A 17,336-nucleotide genomic window follows, 5' to 3' on the forward strand; every position below is an offset into this window, starting at 1 on the left:
CGAGTAGTTTAAGGTGATAAGCTTGAAACTTATTTAGTTTAATAGCATCTTCCACACCCGGTCCCGCATCGCCACCACTATAATCTGATTCTTTGTATGCCATCTCATCGTTCCTAACGCCCTTGTATCTAGATTCGCCGGTTTGGGGATGCTCCTTGTAGATATAATCACCACGGCGAGCCCGAACATATCAACGGACCTCCAGGACAGTGTTTCTATCGATAGCGGCAGGCATACGCTCCCAGTCATATTGCTCGGACTCCGACTCGTGTCCCAAGAATAGTAGCCTGGCGTCATCAAATTGGCTCTCGTACGGGTTGGCTCTGGCTACTGTGGCATCACGTCTCCGACACTGTTACAGTCTACGGGGGGAACTTGGGACATAAAGGGCACAGGTATGACAATATGATAATGTGAAGTATTTGAAGTGCAAAAAATAAGTTAAATTGCTATGATTTCACCACTTGCACCCTCTCTGAACCTCTCCGAGCTCTCTCAGCCATCTCCTATACTCAATAAAATAGCTCCCTTCATGCACTAGCAATATGAATGCACCAGCTCTGAATGCACCGGCTCTCTGAATACACCGGCTCTCAGCAGCACAGCAGCACAGCAGCACTGATAGAAGAGGAAGAGAAAGAGAAGTGGGAAGAAGCAGAATCTTATTCTCAGGGGGCTGTGGAGCTGCTTTAGCCTAATAAGAAAGCGCTCGAGTGCTCGGGTTTCAGGAAATGAAAGTATCCACAGCTCTACCCGCCCCCTACTCTGCCCACGGGCGTTCTTAATTAGGCTTAAGTAGCTCCACTTTCTATTCCCTTTAATTGAAAACTTTTGCGCTGTCAAAATCCTCTTCCTTTAATATTAGTTTTGCTGTGCTGCTGAGAGCCGGTGCATTCAGAGAGCTGGTGCAGTCAGAGAGCTGGTGCATTCATATTGCTAGTGCATGAAGGGAGCTATTTTATTGAGTATAGGAGATGGCTGAGAGAGCTCGGAGAGGTTCAGAGAGGGTGCAAGTGGTGAAATCATAGCAATTTAACTTATTTTTTGCACTTCAAATACTTCACATTATCATATTATCATACCTGTGCCCTTTATGTCCTAAGTTCCCCCCGTATACAGTCTCATTATGGAGCTGCCCCGGGAGCTGTTCAAGGTCTTCCAACGTTGTTCTCTTCACATGTTTCCGTTGGCGGCAGATCAGGAGTTCCCTGCACTCTCTAGTGGGTTTCGGGACTAGTGTTTCTTCTTCCTCGTTTACAACGTACGGTGGACGGTATTTCGTCGCCTCGTGAACGTTGTTTTGAACGTTGTTTTGTCCAATCTTCTCCTGACCGTTTTTGCATGACTCGTCCCACGAGTCTGTTGCTTGAAAATCTGATGGTAGAAACGGTCCAGGATCGTTTTGGAGGATTGGATGCGAATACGCATCTTTCTCGATATCTTCTCCTTGCTAGAGCACTTTTACGACTTGCTTAGGTCGTAACGGGCTTATGAGTTTTCCGATTTTTATTGGTGGAGTAGCTATTAGTGTCCGTGTAGTTCTCATCGGAACTACTAGAGCTGTCCGGTCGCGCGCTCTCCTTGCGCTTCATTCTGGGAATCTTAATCGGGATCTTGCCACCTGGCTGACGTCCTAGGGGCTTGGGGTGGAGGATGAGTTTGTGCTTCTCTGACGGGATGAAAATCGGTCTTTGTAACGTGACAATGTTCTCGCCAACGCCGCGATCACCGATTTCAATCTTACTCTCGCGGATGTTGAACTTCGCATCAACGTCGTGCAGCCATGGTAGTCCCAAGAGCAGGCTCAAGTCGCCTTTGCCTCCAACATCGGGTCGGATGAATACGTAAATCTTTTTCCAGATGCTATTAACGCCTATATTGAAGGTGGTATAGGAATTTAGCGAGGACGAGTTGCCATCGGCGGTGTTCATCGTGAGGCCGCTTCATTTCTTTTGCGATAGGTCAATTGCTGGGAAGCCCATAGCCTTTCGTAGCGGGTTGGTGATTAGGTTGATATCGGAACCTTGGTCCGTGGCCGACATGCCTAGTGGTATGGCGACTTTTGTATCCTTGCCCTAGTAGCGTACCTTGAACGTGACCGGGACTTTGAATGCTTTGTCGTCCGGATGGATAGATAGCACGATGGGGGTGCCTACGGTGAGGATCGGCACTTCCTTTTCAACGGAGTCTACCTTGGCAAGTCTCACATCTACCGTAGAGCTACTAGATTTTTGGGTTTGGCTTTGCGTAGCCTCGGCAGGAGGTGAGGTCTTCTCAGCTTTCTCGGAGCTCTTTGTCTTCGCAACCTTGACCGGCATCCCTAGCTCCCTCAACGCGGTACGGGCGTCGGGTGAAATCTGCATGAGATCCAGGAGGTTCATCTCGCAAGTCAAGCGCTTGGCCAGTTCCTTGTAGTCCCTTGGGCCCAGGCCTTCTTTGCCTGCAATTTGACGGAGCCGTCGGACTGCCTTTCCAACACCCTCCTTCTTTGGTGCCTTCTTCGAGCTAGAGGCGGCACGAGTCTCCATCTCTCCCACCTCTGAATCACCCTTGTTCGTACGCTTACACTTTTTGGCCTGTGCTATGAATGTGTCTATGACGGTGCCGTGTGCACCTACGCAGTAGCCAGATGAGCCCAACTCAATGTTGTTTGCTACGGCGGAACTTCCTGAGCTCGGAGTAGGAGCGCCAGAATTGTCACTCGAGAACAAGTCATTGTAGGAGATTGTGGGCATGTTGTCCGGGGTGGCGTTGCCGCTCCTTATGCAGTGCTTGGCGCCTGAGGTCATCGTTGTGTAGCCCCTTCACGAATGCGTTCGTAATTGTGTTTAGCATTGTAATTTAGTGAGTACTGGAGCGACGCCTAGGGAGCAGTTCTTGAAGTGAGTACTGGAGTCTGAGGTAAGTATGAGTGGATCAGGGAGCAAAGTTTGAGGTGAGAGCAGAGTTTGAAGTGAGAGCAGAGTCTGAGGTGAAGAGCAGACTTTGAGGTGAGAGCAGAGTTTAATTAGCATGCCCTGACTCGTGATTAACGCCCTGTTCGAGCCCATACCTCTAGTTTCTTGGCCATCATCCTTCTACCAAGCATCACAATTCTGGTTTTGCATCAAATACTTCACGAGTGCCAATCCACACTTTGATACTCTCAGGATGTCTTTCGTATCCCTTGACCTCGATCAACTCATCCAGTTTAAATCCCAAATGGGAAAAGAATGGGACGCCCATTGTCGCTGCAGCGACCCCAGCTGCTACTTGATCGATGTCAGCTACCTCTAAAGCCCACTTGGCCAGCTTGGACGCGTGTCCACGGCTCCAGTAAGCAGGATGGGTTACTTGAGTTGATATTTCGAGCTTTGAATGGAGGAGGCTGGTGAAAGTCAGAATGCTTATATGCAGACGTGGCTCATGGACCTTTTGACGTACCGTGCTTCAGGCTCCGCAGTGTATTGATCAAAGAGCTTATCGGCTCGAGGATCTCGATCACGGTTCAGGTTCTCGGGATCAGGTTGGAGGGGAGGAGGGCTGGGTCCTTGAGCGAAGTCAGTCAACGTTCAACTCTCTGTAGGTACTGTACCTGGGACGCAACTCACCTTCTGGTTGGAATTGACCAATTCTCGATGAATCAGGTGGCAATCGGACGCTACAGACCGCCACGATAGCCTTCTCCGACTCGTTGTTCCAGGGCGGGTAGATAGACTGCAACGCCGCATAGACTTTGTCGACTTCAGACTCGTGGCCAAGCGGCACCCTTCAAATGCTGGAATGCGAGGCGACATGGATTGATTGGTGTGAACAGCACTTGGGCATCTAGCATGACTACTGTACGTCTTGTGCGGTCTTATACTAAGATGGGTACAGAGGGCAGAGGCTCACGCGCACCATGGATGGACCGGCACGGTGCATGTGGAGCACTAGTGCTTACATAAGGGAAGCCGCTAGGGAGCGTCTATGTAGCGTAGCCCGACCGTAGAATGCATCCTCTCCCACCAATTCCGTGACCCTATTTTGTGGTGACCCACGCAAGGGGTATCGAAAATAACCTTGCGAAAACCTCTTGATACCCTCCCCATCTCGTTCCCGGGCTCTACACTTTAATAAATATATTTTTATAAATATCGAGTATAATAAAGTGTTCTAATGTTTTTACAGTGTTTCTAAGCATTAATTAACGATATCACTCATTAACTAGAACTACTCGTTATTTAGCGTACCAAGTCGTTTTATAACGAGCTATCGCTCTCGTAGGGAATTGACATTTCAAATGCTGTTGCTAAGGAACAGGGAAGAGTCTTGAAAAGTGAACTGAAGGAAATTGCGTTACATACGGAGACATTTGGTTGGTAAAGTTGGGTGCCAGATAGAGTAATCTAGCTAGCAATAGCTTCAGGTATCCAAGAATCAAATCGATTTCGAGGTTCAAGCTTAATTCAACGAGTACATCTGTCCACTGTGGAATATTGCAGATTCCCACAAACGTCATGCCCTTAACCCAATTTCTTCCCAACAGCAACAATCATAAGCCCCTTCAGCTTCCTCGGCAACTCAGGATACTTTTCCTCAATCAACCTCAAGACCTCTTCCACATACGCATCCAACTCTGCCTCCGTATAATCGGCAACGAAGAACATCGCCCCGGGATTCTTACCTCGGATGAACATATCAACAAGTGGCTTCGGATCCGAGACATCCATAAACGACTCAATTAGCTCAACACACTCGGCACTAAATCCGACTGTTTCGAACTCGGCTCGGATACCTTCAACGGTGCCGTAGCCTTTGGGGAATTGGTAGACTGGAGCTGTTTCGCCACGGATCTTCTTGGCGGCTTGGGCCATCTACGGAGGGATTAGTACATGCTTTTAGTAGACTCTCAAGAGCTGGAAGAATGCAATAGAAATCAAACAGATCAAAGTCTGTTTCGAAGAAGAATGAGCACAGAGAATACGTTCTTACCATTTCCATCCACTCCGCCCCAGCGCCGAGCGTCATCCCAATGATCCCTCCAGGCTGGAGAACTCGATGCGCAGCCTCGAGAGCCTGTCGGCCATTCGACACTAGATTGTACACCATGGTGCCGGTAATGTGGCTGATAAACGCATCCTCAATTCCATCTAGGACTTGGGCATCAAGAACCTTGGCCTCTACTCTGCTCCAGATTGGGTTGCTGTCCTGCTCTTCTTTCTGGCGTTTCTGGACTTGTTCGATCATTCCAGCGCTGAAATCTGATGCGATCCTGTGTATGTGTTAGTGTTTGTTCTTTCTTCACTAGAATATTGGAAGGTCAATTATCAACTGAGAGTAGTGATCACGATAATTCGTATCAACTTGGAAAATAAAATGAACCTTCCAACTCGAAAGACACAATGAACTATGAATAATCTTTCCAACTCCCCAGAAATAAGAACCAGAGAGGGAAGACCAGAGAAACATATTTCTTACAAACGCGCACCAGAAGAGAATTGAGAACCATAACTTTCAATAAGCTTCCCAATAGTGACCCCCGGCCCAGTCCCAACATCAAGGATCGCTCTAGCAGCAGAAAAAGGATACGCCGTATTCATCTGCGAGAACAACATCTCAGTAGATGCATTGCTGTGTTGACCACCTTTGGCATAAGTGCCCGCGTTCGCACTCCATTGATCTTTGTCTTGCACTACGGTCTGCATTCTGGGGGATGTAAGATGTGTAAAGCTTCTTATTGATATGGTTGTAGAGAAGATGGCTGTGGAGGTGAAGGAGAGATATATAGTGGTGAGGCGTAGCTATGTCTCGCGGTGTCGGAAACTTTTCGGACACATTGATACGCTGAGTGCTGATACTCAAACGACGTTGCCAGGGTGGATTCTGCTCGAAGTCTCTCATGAAAGTTGTTTGGGCGTTGCGGCTCCTTGTTTTTCGCTGAAATGTGGCCGACGTGGACGTTCTAAGGGAAACTTTCGTCAAGAGGTACGACTGTCTCGAGCCGGAATTTGAACGCGAGACGCAGCATCTAGGGAAGATCCCAGTGGAGTAAAAGCTCATTATTGCTCCTTTTTCTTATTGTCATACTGGACTCTTCTATCATGTCAAATCCTTCGATGAATTCTACTGGCGTTCGTGTCCAGAAGCGAATCATGTTGGAAAGCGTCGTCGTTTGCTCTGCAATTTTGGATAGAGCATTTCAGCCACATATCTTGCTATACGAGAGCATGGGTGTGGTGGCTGGACAAAAGTGGCTTCAACCTTTTCGGCCTCAATTGAGGACTACCTCACAAGGTATGCAGGGAAACTGAAAGAACCTGTTTAAGATCGCTTCGACTGTTGCCGCAGCAAGGGCTCAGAGGGTTGAAGCCAGAGAGTATTTTCATTGCCATAAGTCCACAATGTACGTACTACAGACATCGTTTAACCAAAAGACTCATCAAGAAGTCTTCCAATGCCACGTTTGCACCTTTTATTCGCCTCGACGACAGCCCATCTTACATCATCGATCATACTCGCCGGACCACAGACAATGATCAAAGTGTCCGCGCCATTACCGTAGCTTCCAGGCTCATAGCATCCAGCTTCACGCCATACTAATTCTTCCATGTCCCATCGCTTCCCAATACGCACTTGAATATCGAGACTCGTCGATTCTCTCTGCAAATATTCTGGACCACAAGTCAACAACAACCCTTTAGATCTTGCACCGAGATACAATCTCGTGCTCCCTGTCGAAGCATTTGCTCGGGCACGCAGTACAGGGAGAATGGGGGCGATGCCAACGCCGCCGGCAATGCAGACTAGATGTGGCGCTGTGGCAGGTAGGCTAGCGAGGGACAGTTGTGAGGAATAGGGGCCTTCGACGGGGACTAGAACTTTGAGAGAATCGGTAAATAAAAGAGCTGTGGTGCCTTTTTCGCGGCGGATAAGAAAGGAGAGGCTTGAAACCATCTTGCTGCGTTTGGTATCAAGCAACCCTTCTTCCTCGTCCTCTTGAGTGGAAGGGTCGACCATGAACGTCGCAGAATTCGGAGTAATTGGCGTCATAGATATTGGTAGCTGCTCTGAACTTGATATCGATTTTTGCTGTCTATGAGATTTGTATCCAGAAAAAAACTTGTTGAGCCCTGTCTCCAGACTTTACGGGGGGAACTTGGGACATAAAAGTCGCACGCATGATGATATGATAATATGAAAAGCAAAAACATTGAATTATCACAAAATTAAGGCTGAAATCTCCCAAAATTCCCTTTTTTTTTTCAACTTCCTGACTGCATAGGCTGCCACCCCTTGATTCCAGCACCAGCTCACTGAATGCACCAGCTCATAGTAAAGCATAGCTACTGTACATGCGCAAAAAGTGATGCAAAAGGAAGAGGATCTTGTCAGAGGAGAAGTTTTCACTTAAGTGGAACAAGAAGTGGAGCTACCTAAGCTTCATTAGGAACGCTCGTGGGTAGAGTAGGGGGCGGGTAGAGCTGTGGATACCCTCATTTCCTGAAACCCAAGCACCGGAGCGTACCCTTATCGGGCTAGAGTAGCTCAGCCCCTGAGAATCATAAGGTTCTGCTTCTTCCCACTTCTCTTTCTCTTCCTCTTCTATCAATTCTGCTGTGCTGCTAAGAGCCGGTGCATTCAGAGAGTTGGTGCAGTCAGAGAGCTGAAAAAAAAACAGGAATTTGGGTGGTCTTAGCCATAATTTTCTGATAATTTAACGTGTTTTGCCTTTCACACTATCATATTATCATACATGCGACTTTTATGTCCCAAGTTCCCCCCGTAAGACTTAGAGTCGGACTCGGACTGAGAATCAGAGTCAAACTCGGAATCGGATCCAACAAGTCCAAGAAGAGGTTCGCCTTGTTTGATGGTATTCTCCAATGTCTTGCGTTGCGCTTCCACGACGGATGCCATGATAGAAAACGGGTGGTATTCCCACAATCTCCAGCCTAGAGTGGGAAAATAGAGATGGGCCTGCACCGACCTATTCACCAAATATTCTATTGGCTAAATTTCTTCGTTTTATGAATAGATTAGCTATTTGGCTAAATATTTATTGTTCAATATAATAGAAGTTTTAACAATTTTTTTAAATTTTTTTTATGTAGTCTTTTGGTCTCTGCCCTCCCCGCTATCTCTCTGGACGATAACGGCGGATGGGACTTCTCAACGAGTCCCGAGACAGGACAATTCAACATGTCTACCGATCGAAAATCTCCTTATTTTCCTTTGTGCGGTATTTGCGCGGAGTTTCATCTGGACTATTCAACAAGTCGAAGAGCTATTAACACAAAGAGCCCTTCAAAAGTCTCAATGTCAGTGGAGGAAATTTGGGGTTTGATTTGGTCTTTGTAGTTATTTCGTGCCTTGAGTTATTTTAGCACTTCAAGAAAATTCCCTTTCTCATCTCGGCCTCGCGAACTTCGAACATGACTTGAATGCCCACGAACAAGACTGATGATGCTGTGACCAAGAACGCGAGCCCTACCATTTGTTAGCACCATATTCCCACAAGGCTCCAGGAGGAATGACATACCCGAATAATCTCTGAAAATGCCATGAATGATGCTTTTCAATCCATCAACACCAACCGCAAACCCAACCAGATTAGCAATCATCATCATCATCAAGTTCCCCACAACCCCAATCCCACACAGCACTCTGTAAGCCGTGAGATGATTCTCCCACTTCTTCCTCGGGAACAACATCCCAGCCAGAACTTCCGGCATCATGAACAGCACAATCAGCCACCCCCATATAAGGAGATTGAGACTAATATCATGCCACAAAGCAACGAACGTGAACACCACCCCAAAGTTCAGGATAGTTCTAGCCTTGGAAATCCAGTCGTTTCCGTGGGAGCCTCCGAGGGGAACGTATAAGTAGCGGATTATCCAGCGGTTGAAGCTCTTGTGCCAGCTGCGCCAAAATCGGACTGTGGAGGGATTGTCTGAAAGGCAGCGGAGCATGTTCTCTGGGGGATCGATGCCGTCTATTAGGGACCAGAGACGGAAGAATCGCCAGGGCAGGAGGAGCTTCAGCCAGAGGACGTGCAGGTTGAAGTATGAGAGGAGTGAAAGTTGTGCGGGTGTGTAGTCCGACCAATTCGGGTCGCCTTTTGATATTGCTACGCAGTAATCAAAGTGTAACACCAGCTCCATTGCGAGGAGACAGAGGAGGAATCGAATTGCATATTTGATTGTTCGGGAATTCTCGATGCTCGCTGGTGGGTACTTGAGTTGGGAGATGTAGTCGTTGAAAGTTATGATCGGGCCCGTGAGGTAGAGAGGGGCGTAAATGGCATAGGCGATGTAGTTCCTAAAGCTGTAATCTTTTGCAGCGGCGGGTATTGAGACTCTGTCTCGTTCGGAGAGGTTTGCAGGGTCGAGTTGCTTCTTCTTGTGTGCATTAGTATTGATTTTGCGCGTACTCATCGTGACAACTGACCTCGATCGGACTCCCGCTTCTCATGTTGAGACTCCAGTAATAATCCATGTTGAAACTGATGAGCCTCAATACTGTGAGGTTGAATAAAACCTCCCATCTGGACATTATGCCGCCGTAGCTATCAAGCCATGCTCCCCAAGTATGCCACATAGATCCCACAGAGCCAGCCTCGAGCGGAGAGAAGTACTCTACCATCTTAGCAAACTTATATCCTCCAGCAAGCTCATTTGCAAAAAGAATCGAGATGTTGAAAATCCAAGTCGCCCAAGGAACCCAAGCTCTTGGCAGACGTGTGGCCACACAGTAATTACCATATAGAATGATGATCACTTTGACGGCAGAAAATCCATGTAGGGTAGTTAAGAATATCATAGCAAAGCCAAAATCGAAGGATGCCCTCAACTCAAGCCTTGCTTCCGCATCTGCTGCAGAAACATATGTAGTGCCGCCATTCTGCCTGGGAGAGCCGTTTCGAGTCGGTTGGGCCCGCAGAGAATTGTATATCTTTCGGAGGATGGGGTGGAAGGTGAGGAGTATGGCGAGATAGGGGATATTGCCTCGAAAATCGTGGTACTGATGATCAGACACATCCTGCCAACATTCAGTATTCGCAGAGCTTGGGGAGGATTGAGCCAACTCCACATACGATTTTGCGACCTGGTACCCAGCCAGGAGATAATAGGTGTTCGTATTTGTGGTAGTTTGGGTCAGACGCTGTAATCGTCAATAATAATTCTGGGAGGCAAAAGCTTGAATTGATACTGACGTCTAGATACATCGTACGCTACCCAGAACATGTACGGTACAGTGATTATAAAAACAACATAATAGAAGTAAAATTCGGGCGTCTTCCATTTCGAAGGTTGGGCAATTGGCCTGCCACTGTAGTCTGTTTTGACTCCAGCCCCTGGCACTGAATCATCCCTCTTGGAATACGCATTGGGAAACTCGTTACGGGCGTCGATTGTGGCTCGATATGGGGTCGAAGAGGAGCTGGTAAATCGAGTATCGATCGTGTCTAGAGCGTAAATGCTCCTGACATAGGAGAAGATGCTCATTGCTGGAACATGAAGCCGGTGTTGACCTAAACAACACAAATGGAGAGCCTAGCTGCAGAAAGAATGTAAGAATGGAATTCGAGCAAGAAGGAACGTCGAAAAGAGTTGTGAAGTCTCCTTTTAAAGGCTCGTGATGTTGATTGCGTCGTACTTCACGGAGTCGGTATACCGGTCGCGTTCAGAATAAATTCCTTAGCGTGAACCCCTAAAAATAGCCTAGCGAGACGGCCGAGGCTCTTCTGACTTCACTCTGCCAGCAAGAAAGGGGTACAACCATTCAGTTTTAATTATTCAAACCTCAAGCTCATTAGATGTTGTTTTAGCATGGAAAAGGAATGATTGTTCTCGACAGAGCAATTTTCATTCGGTTTCAAGAGCAAAATTTTGAAATCATAAAGTCCTGATGATTTGCCAGACTTTTATGGGAGTCATGACGGCGCAGATGGTCTTCAGTTGGGACTCAAGGAGTTCTCGCTGAATCATTATATCTGCAAAGGCAAGTCAGAACTTTTCCAAGTAGTATTTTGTAAATATGATAAGCATCACGTGTAGCTGCATTAGCAAGGCACTCTATGATCTGCACTATAAGTATAGCTTCGAACCATTGATGTCATTTCAGTAACAACGCCTCCTCACATCATATCAAGATGTTCAAACTCATCAGCGCTACTCCTTCTCCATATGCAAGGAAAGTCCGCATTGTCCTTGCAGAGAAGGGCATTCCTTTTGAGCTGATCACCGAAGTCCCGTGGGACAATACAACCAAGACACCACAGCATAACCCACTCGAAAAGCTTCCTGTGCTCATCCTCGAGGATGGCTCTTCAGTGTATGAGTCCCACTATATCCTAGAGTACATCGAGGCCAAGTTTCTAGGAAAACATCCTATGCTTTCTGACGATATCGACGAGAGGCTATTCGCCAAGAAGGTCGAGGTTGTAGCTGATGGAGTGTGCGATGCTTTTGTTCTCTGCTTCTTCGAGAAACAACGTGCTCAGCAGAGCGAGGAATGGAAAGCTCGTCAAATGAGAAAAGTTGATGGCGGATTTAGAGCCTTGGCCGAGTGGGTGGGCGAGAGGGACTATATCGTTGGAGATAAATTCGGGCTGGCAGATGTCGCTACTGGAAGTGTCTGCGGGTATTTTGATGTCAGATGTCCTGAGTACCCATGGAGATCTTATTACCCGAATCTTGCGAAGTATATGGACAAGCTTAACAACAGAAAGTCATTCAAGGATACCGTTCCGGTTCCTCAGAAGATTTCGGACAAGATTGTATGAATCAATTGTCGATGATTATGCGTGTCCACTGGAACAATATAGTGGATTTCTTGATCATCTGCAAAGTCACCGCTCTTGTGCCACCCAGTCACATTGTCGATATGTACCCTTCAACGATATCTTATTGGTCCTCGAATCTTGAGAGATTTGTAGAGCTAATCGAGAGACAGGGGTGAATACAATTATGCTGTTAGGTGGTTTGAATTCAGGTACCTGCAGTTCCCGAATCCTACCAATCCACCAATCTCTTGATCACAAACTTTGTTTCAAGCTTGTCTCGAAACGAATGCGAATATGTGCGGTGTGGATTTGGCCTTTAATGCAGATGTTCTATGTCTTTTTAGGTCGAGTGATGGTGAGGGGTCTCAAGTGAGAACATAATCAATTCAAGTCTAAATTATGACACATATTACTGACTCACTTACCGTCAGCTTGAGCTCAACTGCACTTAGTCTGCCAAAACTTTAGTACTTGCGTTTCTGATTTTAACAGAACTGTATGAAAAGTCTTTCATGGGTCATCAATAGTCTCCTAGATGACATTGCCTAATACTTGTTTGCTAGTCTTTCAACTATTCTACGCAAATCTGAAGTAGATCACAGATACCCGTCAGCTGGTTCAGCAATCTGACAGGTCCTGTGGGCTTCTTTATATAAACTGGCACTTTTTCCCGTGTCGGCTCTTGATCTCAGGAGGGGACGAGGGCCAAGTTACAGTAGATATAATTTCACTTGATGGACCCACGCATTTGCCTTTACAATCAAAGCATATGTATAATGCTTTCCTCCTTCGTCAACACTAATATTGGACTGGCTGCGTGGTGAACGAGAATAACGTCTCCTGTATAATCATAAGCTAAACCCATTTGGCTAGCCTCATATACAAGTGGGCAATACTCCTAGAATTTGGGGTTTGGACACTTTGTACCGCGAACCAAAACAACATCATCTTCTCGACAAGACCCTTCCTAAACACATTTCAACAACAAACTCATCATGACCGCCTCTTACAAAGCACAAGTCTTGCCATCGGCAGAAGAACGCGACTGTCCTAATGAGACAGAGCGAATTACAGTTTGCGATACCACCTCTCCCGAAATCAATTCAACTTCGGCCCCTTCTTGGCCAGCTACTTTCCATGAGTTCCGCTTTGGACCTTTGTCGAAAGACCCCAAGTGGTCAAGGTTCAGCCCAGGTTAGTCTCTCTTGATTTGAAGAATTTCGTCACGTTTTCTGACTCTTAAAGAACACTGGGAGATTGTGCCAGACGACATGATGATGAATGGACAACTTGTCCGTGAAGGTCAGAATTGTAGCGATGCAGGAGGTATGGATTGGATGGTGAAAGCCAAAAAGCCTCCTACCTTCACATGCTTTGGACAGTTGCCAACGGAGTTAAGATTGCTTATATGTAAGTCTCGTGGTTCATCAAGAACATTTCGTATTTGTTACTGTCTCCAGATTCATGCTGCGTGGCTATTGAATCGAATCAACTCCTAGGCCATGAAGATCTGGTCCCGAAATATACGAAACTAGTACGCTAACTCCAATTCTTTGATCACAGGGAAATTTGCACTGCCGCAACCGCGTGTCGTCCAATTGGCAGAGGTGACCAGCTATTCCTCGGGGTTTTTACATCAAGGACATCATTTCGGAAGGGAGCATCTTTCAACATGCTGGGAAGCACGTCTTGTCTTCCTTGAGCACTACCATCACGTCTCACACCTTCAAAGATCGAGCTGGCAACCCATTGAAGGCATTTCTTGCAAAGAGGGACAGCACATCAACGACCTCAACACAAGAACCAGATACATTGATGCCATCAGAGACACACTAGTCATCAGTATCGATTTCGTTTTGGAGGATGATGACTCGGATTGGCGTTGGCAGTTGGATGTTTCTCGTATTCAGACTCTGGGCATCTTTGATGCGCACAAGCTCGATGACGTGGGATTGGGACATACTATATGGCCTCGCATGGAAGCAAGATGCCCAGCTTTGAAGAACTTCTCCCTAGTCCTTGGCTCGCCTCAAGACAGCGACTCGGACTGGAAGGACAGTTCGCATCTTCGATTGGTGGAAGTCGACGAAAATCTGAGATCTCTCCAGATATCGCCATACACCTTCAGTGAAGAGCACGAAGCTACTTGGGCATTCTCACACGAATCAGCAATCCAGCCATACCTTACCGGAGCAGCCCTCGTGCGAGAGCGATTCGAACACAATAAGGAAGAAAATGGGGCAGGTCGGGAGGGAATTAATCTTCAAGTTGCGTTCTTGTCCGTCGAAGGGTGGAACGATTGGTGGGATCACGAAGTCTGGACCGTTGCCCCAAAGCCTAGAGCACCGTACGAAATCTTCAAGTACGCATTCAAACCAATCTTGCCTTGACCATCGCCGAGATGGAGTTCAAGGCTGTTGGCCTAGAGGATATGATCGTACTTTGTGATGAAGATGGGGAAATTCACAGTCACTACGACGGGATCAAGGAGCTTCTTGACTCGGAAGACGATACATATCGTGAGGACAGGGGTTCGGGGAGAAAGATCATTCGCCAGGAGTGCCGTTTTGTGGAGGTGGACGATTGAGGCGAAGAGATGAGGAGGTCGAGTAGCATGAGAGAGGGATGTATCTGATCAGGACTGAGGACATTGAGACAGATGCAAAGAGACCATTGTGCACACCAAAGTTCCGCAACACTTGGAAGTCACAGTTTCGTTTCTCTCAGCAAGTAAATGAGAATTGCATTGACGAATTTACATGATTTCCTTTTGAGTGAGGATTACTTCCGCGACCTAGCAATATTTATTTATCTTTAATCAAGCCTTGAATTCTTCCCACCGAAGATGCTTTTGAAACAACGAAGTAATGGTGTGCCGAGTCTGTAAACTTCAAGTTTACCATAGTCCCTTCCCTCAACGTCACTGCATTCCGTACGGCGAAAGTATAGCTGCATCTAAGTCTCGAGTTAGCTCCCAATCGAATTATAAGCCATCCTTTCTCAACACATACAGATTGTCCAGAAGCTTCAGAATTTCCATCTCAACGGTCAGAACAACCCATGCACTGGTCGGGCGTTGGCAAGACGACGTCTCCTAGCACAAAAGTCAGTAACTGGGTGCTCGAAGTGTCTGAAAAATGTGGAATAAACCTTGTGGGACGATAGGTTCTGCGATTGCAAACGTTAGAAGGCAGACGGAAATTGACAACAGACGAGTAATCATGAAGAATTGCATTGTTGAGTTTTTGTGGTTGAGATCTTTGGGGCAGTGGTACAGGTGAAGCAAGTGGTCGACGGGTTGATTTTCTCTCAAACTGTTCCGTTGAAAATTGAGTTTATCTTCTTCTAACCGCATCGAGGTAGATGGTGATATTTATGGGGAGGATTCTGTGTGAGCATGGGGCATATCTAATTGATATCGTAGGAAGTTATTGTTAAACTCATGCATGCGTAAACCGGCGAATGATATTATCGTCCATAAGAACTTCTCGAATTCGAAGGTAAGTCTGCTATTGGTAAGTAGATACGGCGCATGTACAGGAATTTTGACAAGGTTGATTGACCAATGGAAAAATCACACCCATTCAGCTTTCATGTTGTGCAGCCAAGTATCCTTGTCAGCTCAAGAAGACGAAGTAGAGCAAGAATTCATCGACTGCACGAGCTCAAGATTAACGGAGACTCTGTAGGTGTTTCGCCTTGCCGAGTTTGTTTGTTGGTGGTGATACATTGCAGCTGAAGTTTGTAATCCCTGGTGTCCGTTGGATCTTGTGCAACCAAAAAAACCGATACCCAGCTCGCGATCAAAGAATATGCACTTGCAAGAAGCTACTGCTGTAGATTGGGACGAGCTGAAGTACTGTGGATATTGTATTTGACAAGAGATTCGGTGAATAGCAAACGGGTAGAGACGAGACAATTTGAGAACATCACTTCGAAGTTTGTCTATATCTAACAACAATACCCCCTCCATCTTGCTCACCTCAACTCCCATCGCCCTCAATGACATATCCCTCGCCAAGCCTAGCAGTGGCAGGTCCCTCCATCACTATTTTCTCAATCGTACAAGTGACTTCGTTTCCTGAGATTGTGGCTATGCCACCCGTGCTGGTGTATTTTGTTGCACTGTTGTAATTCTCCGGCGCTCTGTTTTGTGTGAGTGGAGCATTCAAGGGATCAGAGAATAGAGAGCTTACTTCGTGCACCAGGACGTTGATGTTGTGTTCATCACCATAACAACATTCTCCCAAACCAACTCTCCAAAATCCCACGTCACGCCCGTTAACTCAATAGCCAGGATCGCTTGATTGAAATTCTTATTCCCCAAAGGGAAAGTATTCGTCGCCGTATGAGTACCGTACTCCACTGTCGAAGTCCAATTGTTCGGTGCCGGAGTATGGGTCATTGTGATATTAACCACATCAGGTGCATCTACCTATGTTTCATTAGTCTTTAAAACACAGGATAGGGATGGGAAGAAAACATACATTAAATCCATCGCCCCACGGTAAATTCGGATTACTATATCAAAAACTTTTAGCTTCTGTGCAAACCATCGCAAAAGTAAGGCAAACTGACCTACAACACCATCCACTCCCAATCCACCAAGTCCCGGATCTCCCATCCAAGACCGACTGATAAACCCCCGTATTCGCCGTATCCTGGAGTCCCGGCCATAGATAATACGTCCCTTTCTTCTGCAGGTTCGGGACTGTCATTTGCATTGAGAACTCCACCCACAGTCAGGTCAAACACATTCACAGCAGAGAGAGGGAAGTAACTAACCCGTTGAAACTGCGACGCAGAATTCGGAGTATTCCACCGTAGAAAATACCACGTTGCAGCCGCAACATATTGAAGATGGAAGCCTGCTATCAGCAGTAAACTCAACAGCACCTTCATGGCGAAGAGAATGTACAGAGAAATCAAGGACGACAAAACGAAAAAGGCACGACTTATCTATCCATTGTATATTCTGAATGGGAGAGACCCCGCAACGGAACAATTCCCATCTGAACAGATCGGATATGATCAAAATTATATCGGCGGATGTTTGGATGATATTGTTTTTGGTTTGTGAGTGGGTGCTCAGAGTGGAAATGTGGGGAAGTCTTAAGGGGTGGGGATTTAGCCGAGGGCGTGAGGGAAGAAATGCCGGGCTGGGATGTGATGGGATGTGGCCATTCTGAATCGGGATCCCGTAGATTATTTTCGGGTTGGCAAGAGTTTCTAGAAATGGATAGGGAAAAGTGCAGAGGAAGTACGATAAGGAGGGTGATTATGACCAGAGCAGATGGCCTCCACTAGAATTTGAGCCGAGGAAGACTGGCTTCAGTACAGACATTGCATAAAACAGTTTCGGTGAGAACAGCTGTTGAACAAGCTGTCAAGTTAGCAAATGCAGATAAAAAGGATATGAGAGTGAAATGTGACAAGATACTAAAACTCCCAAGCCGTCGATGTTGACTGCACTTACAGCTTCCACAAGATATTGTGATGTTGAAATGGGTTTCCCTACTTAGGTAAGATGTCAGGAAGTTAAGATGTCAGGAAGTTAAGATGTCAGGAAGTTAAGATGTCAGGAAGT

At 46.6% G+C, this 17,336-nt stretch overlaps 10 protein-coding genes across 10 annotated transcripts; 3 read left to right on the forward strand and 7 right to left on the reverse strand.

The window, feature by feature from the left end:
• Window positions 1–1,472: 1,472 nt before the first annotated feature.
• Window positions 1,473–1,931, reverse strand: LY89DRAFT_727621 (uncharacterized protein; the record flags this gene model as incomplete). Its single annotated transcript, XM_018219177.1, has 1 exon — window positions 1,473–1,931. One exon carries the CDS (start codon window positions 1,929–1,931, stop codon window positions 1,473–1,475), a length of 459 nt encoding a protein of 152 aa, XP_018078956.1.
• A 31-nt stretch (window positions 1,932–1,962) lies between these two features.
• Window positions 1,963–3,001, reverse strand: LY89DRAFT_25322 (uncharacterized protein). The gene has a single exon (XM_018206219.1). It carries the CDS (start codon window positions 2,787–2,789, stop codon window positions 2,076–2,078), a length of 714 nt encoding a protein of 237 aa, XP_018078957.1. The 5' UTR covers window positions 2,790–3,001; the 3' UTR covers window positions 1,963–2,075.
• Window positions 3,002–3,087: 86 nt separating this feature from the next.
• LY89DRAFT_663326 (uncharacterized protein) lies at window positions 3,088–3,903 on the reverse strand (the record flags this gene model as incomplete). The annotated part of the gene is made up of 4 exons (XM_018212697.1): window positions 3,088–3,367; window positions 3,424–3,529; window positions 3,591–3,696; window positions 3,874–3,903. The coding sequence occupies 4 exons, from the start codon at window positions 3,901–3,903 to the stop codon at window positions 3,088–3,090; spliced, it is 522 nt and encodes a 173-aa protein (XP_018078958.1).
• A 437-nt stretch (window positions 3,904–4,340) lies between these two features.
• On the reverse strand, window positions 4,341–5,546 carry LY89DRAFT_679693 (uncharacterized protein). The gene is made up of 2 exons (XM_018213928.1): window positions 4,954–5,546; window positions 4,341–4,835 (listed from the first exon to the last, which is right to left on the reverse strand). The coding sequence occupies exons 1-2, from the start codon at window positions 5,206–5,208 to the stop codon at window positions 4,485–4,487; spliced, it is 606 nt and encodes a 201-aa protein (XP_018078959.1). The 5' UTR covers window positions 5,209–5,546; the 3' UTR covers window positions 4,341–4,484.
• An 809-nt stretch (window positions 5,547–6,355) lies between these two features.
• On the reverse strand, window positions 6,356–7,878 carry LY89DRAFT_713415 (uncharacterized protein; the record flags this gene model as incomplete). The annotated part of the gene is made up of 3 exons (XM_018218049.1): window positions 6,356–7,054; window positions 7,395–7,624; window positions 7,699–7,878. The coding sequence occupies 3 exons, from the start codon at window positions 7,876–7,878 to the stop codon at window positions 6,385–6,387; spliced, it is 1,080 nt and encodes a 359-aa protein (XP_018078960.1). The 3' UTR covers window positions 6,356–6,384.
• A 129-nt stretch (window positions 7,879–8,007) lies between these two features.
• LY89DRAFT_713416 (glycerol:H+ symporter-like protein) lies at window positions 8,008–10,633 on the reverse strand. The gene is made up of 5 exons (XM_018218050.1): window positions 10,178–10,633; window positions 10,058–10,125; window positions 9,412–10,002; window positions 8,501–9,362; window positions 8,008–8,448 (listed from the first exon to the last, which is right to left on the reverse strand). Exons 1-5 carry the CDS (start codon window positions 10,467–10,469, stop codon window positions 8,342–8,344), a joined length of 1,920 nt encoding a protein of 639 aa, XP_018078961.1. The 5' UTR covers window positions 10,470–10,633; the 3' UTR covers window positions 8,008–8,341.
• Window positions 10,634–10,795: 162 nt separating this feature from the next.
• On the forward strand, window positions 10,796–11,915 carry LY89DRAFT_25366 (glutathione S-transferase domain-containing protein). Its single transcript, XM_018206224.1, has one exon. The coding sequence runs from the start codon at window positions 11,117–11,119 to the stop codon at window positions 11,747–11,749; it is 633 nt and encodes a 210-aa protein (XP_018078962.1). The 5' UTR covers window positions 10,796–11,116; the 3' UTR covers window positions 11,750–11,915.
• Window positions 11,916–12,744: 829 nt separating this feature from the next.
• LY89DRAFT_776688 (uncharacterized protein) lies at window positions 12,745–14,391 on the forward strand (the record flags this gene model as incomplete). The annotated part of the gene is made up of 3 exons (XM_018222066.1): window positions 12,745–12,943; window positions 12,995–13,159; window positions 13,313–14,391. The coding sequence occupies 3 exons, from the start codon at window positions 12,745–12,747 to the stop codon at window positions 14,137–14,139; spliced, it is 1,191 nt and encodes a 396-aa protein (XP_018078963.1). The 3' UTR covers window positions 14,140–14,391.
• On the forward strand, window positions 14,028–14,391 carry LY89DRAFT_679696 (uncharacterized protein). Its single transcript, XM_018213929.1, has one exon. It carries the CDS (start codon window positions 14,151–14,153, stop codon window positions 14,334–14,336), a length of 186 nt encoding a protein of 61 aa, XP_018078964.1. The 5' UTR covers window positions 14,028–14,150; the 3' UTR covers window positions 14,337–14,391.
• A 1,290-nt stretch (window positions 14,392–15,681) lies between these two features.
• On the reverse strand, window positions 15,682–17,017 carry LY89DRAFT_25384 (uncharacterized protein). The gene is made up of 5 exons (XM_018206225.1): window positions 16,535–17,017; window positions 16,328–16,479; window positions 16,237–16,270; window positions 15,946–16,184; window positions 15,682–15,895 (listed from the first exon to the last, which is right to left on the reverse strand). The coding sequence occupies exons 1-5, from the start codon at window positions 16,649–16,651 to the stop codon at window positions 15,733–15,735; spliced, it is 705 nt and encodes a 234-aa protein (XP_018078965.1). The 5' UTR covers window positions 16,652–17,017; the 3' UTR covers window positions 15,682–15,732.
• Between the last annotated feature and the right edge of the window lie 319 nt (window positions 17,018–17,336).

This window comes from Mollisia scopiformis (genome assembly GCF_001500285.1).
Source record: "Mollisia scopiformis unplaced genomic scaffold LY89scaffold_1, whole genome shotgun sequence".
In the NCBI taxonomy this organism is placed as follows: domain Eukaryota; kingdom Fungi; phylum Ascomycota; class Leotiomycetes; order Helotiales; family Mollisiaceae; genus Mollisia; species Mollisia scopiformis.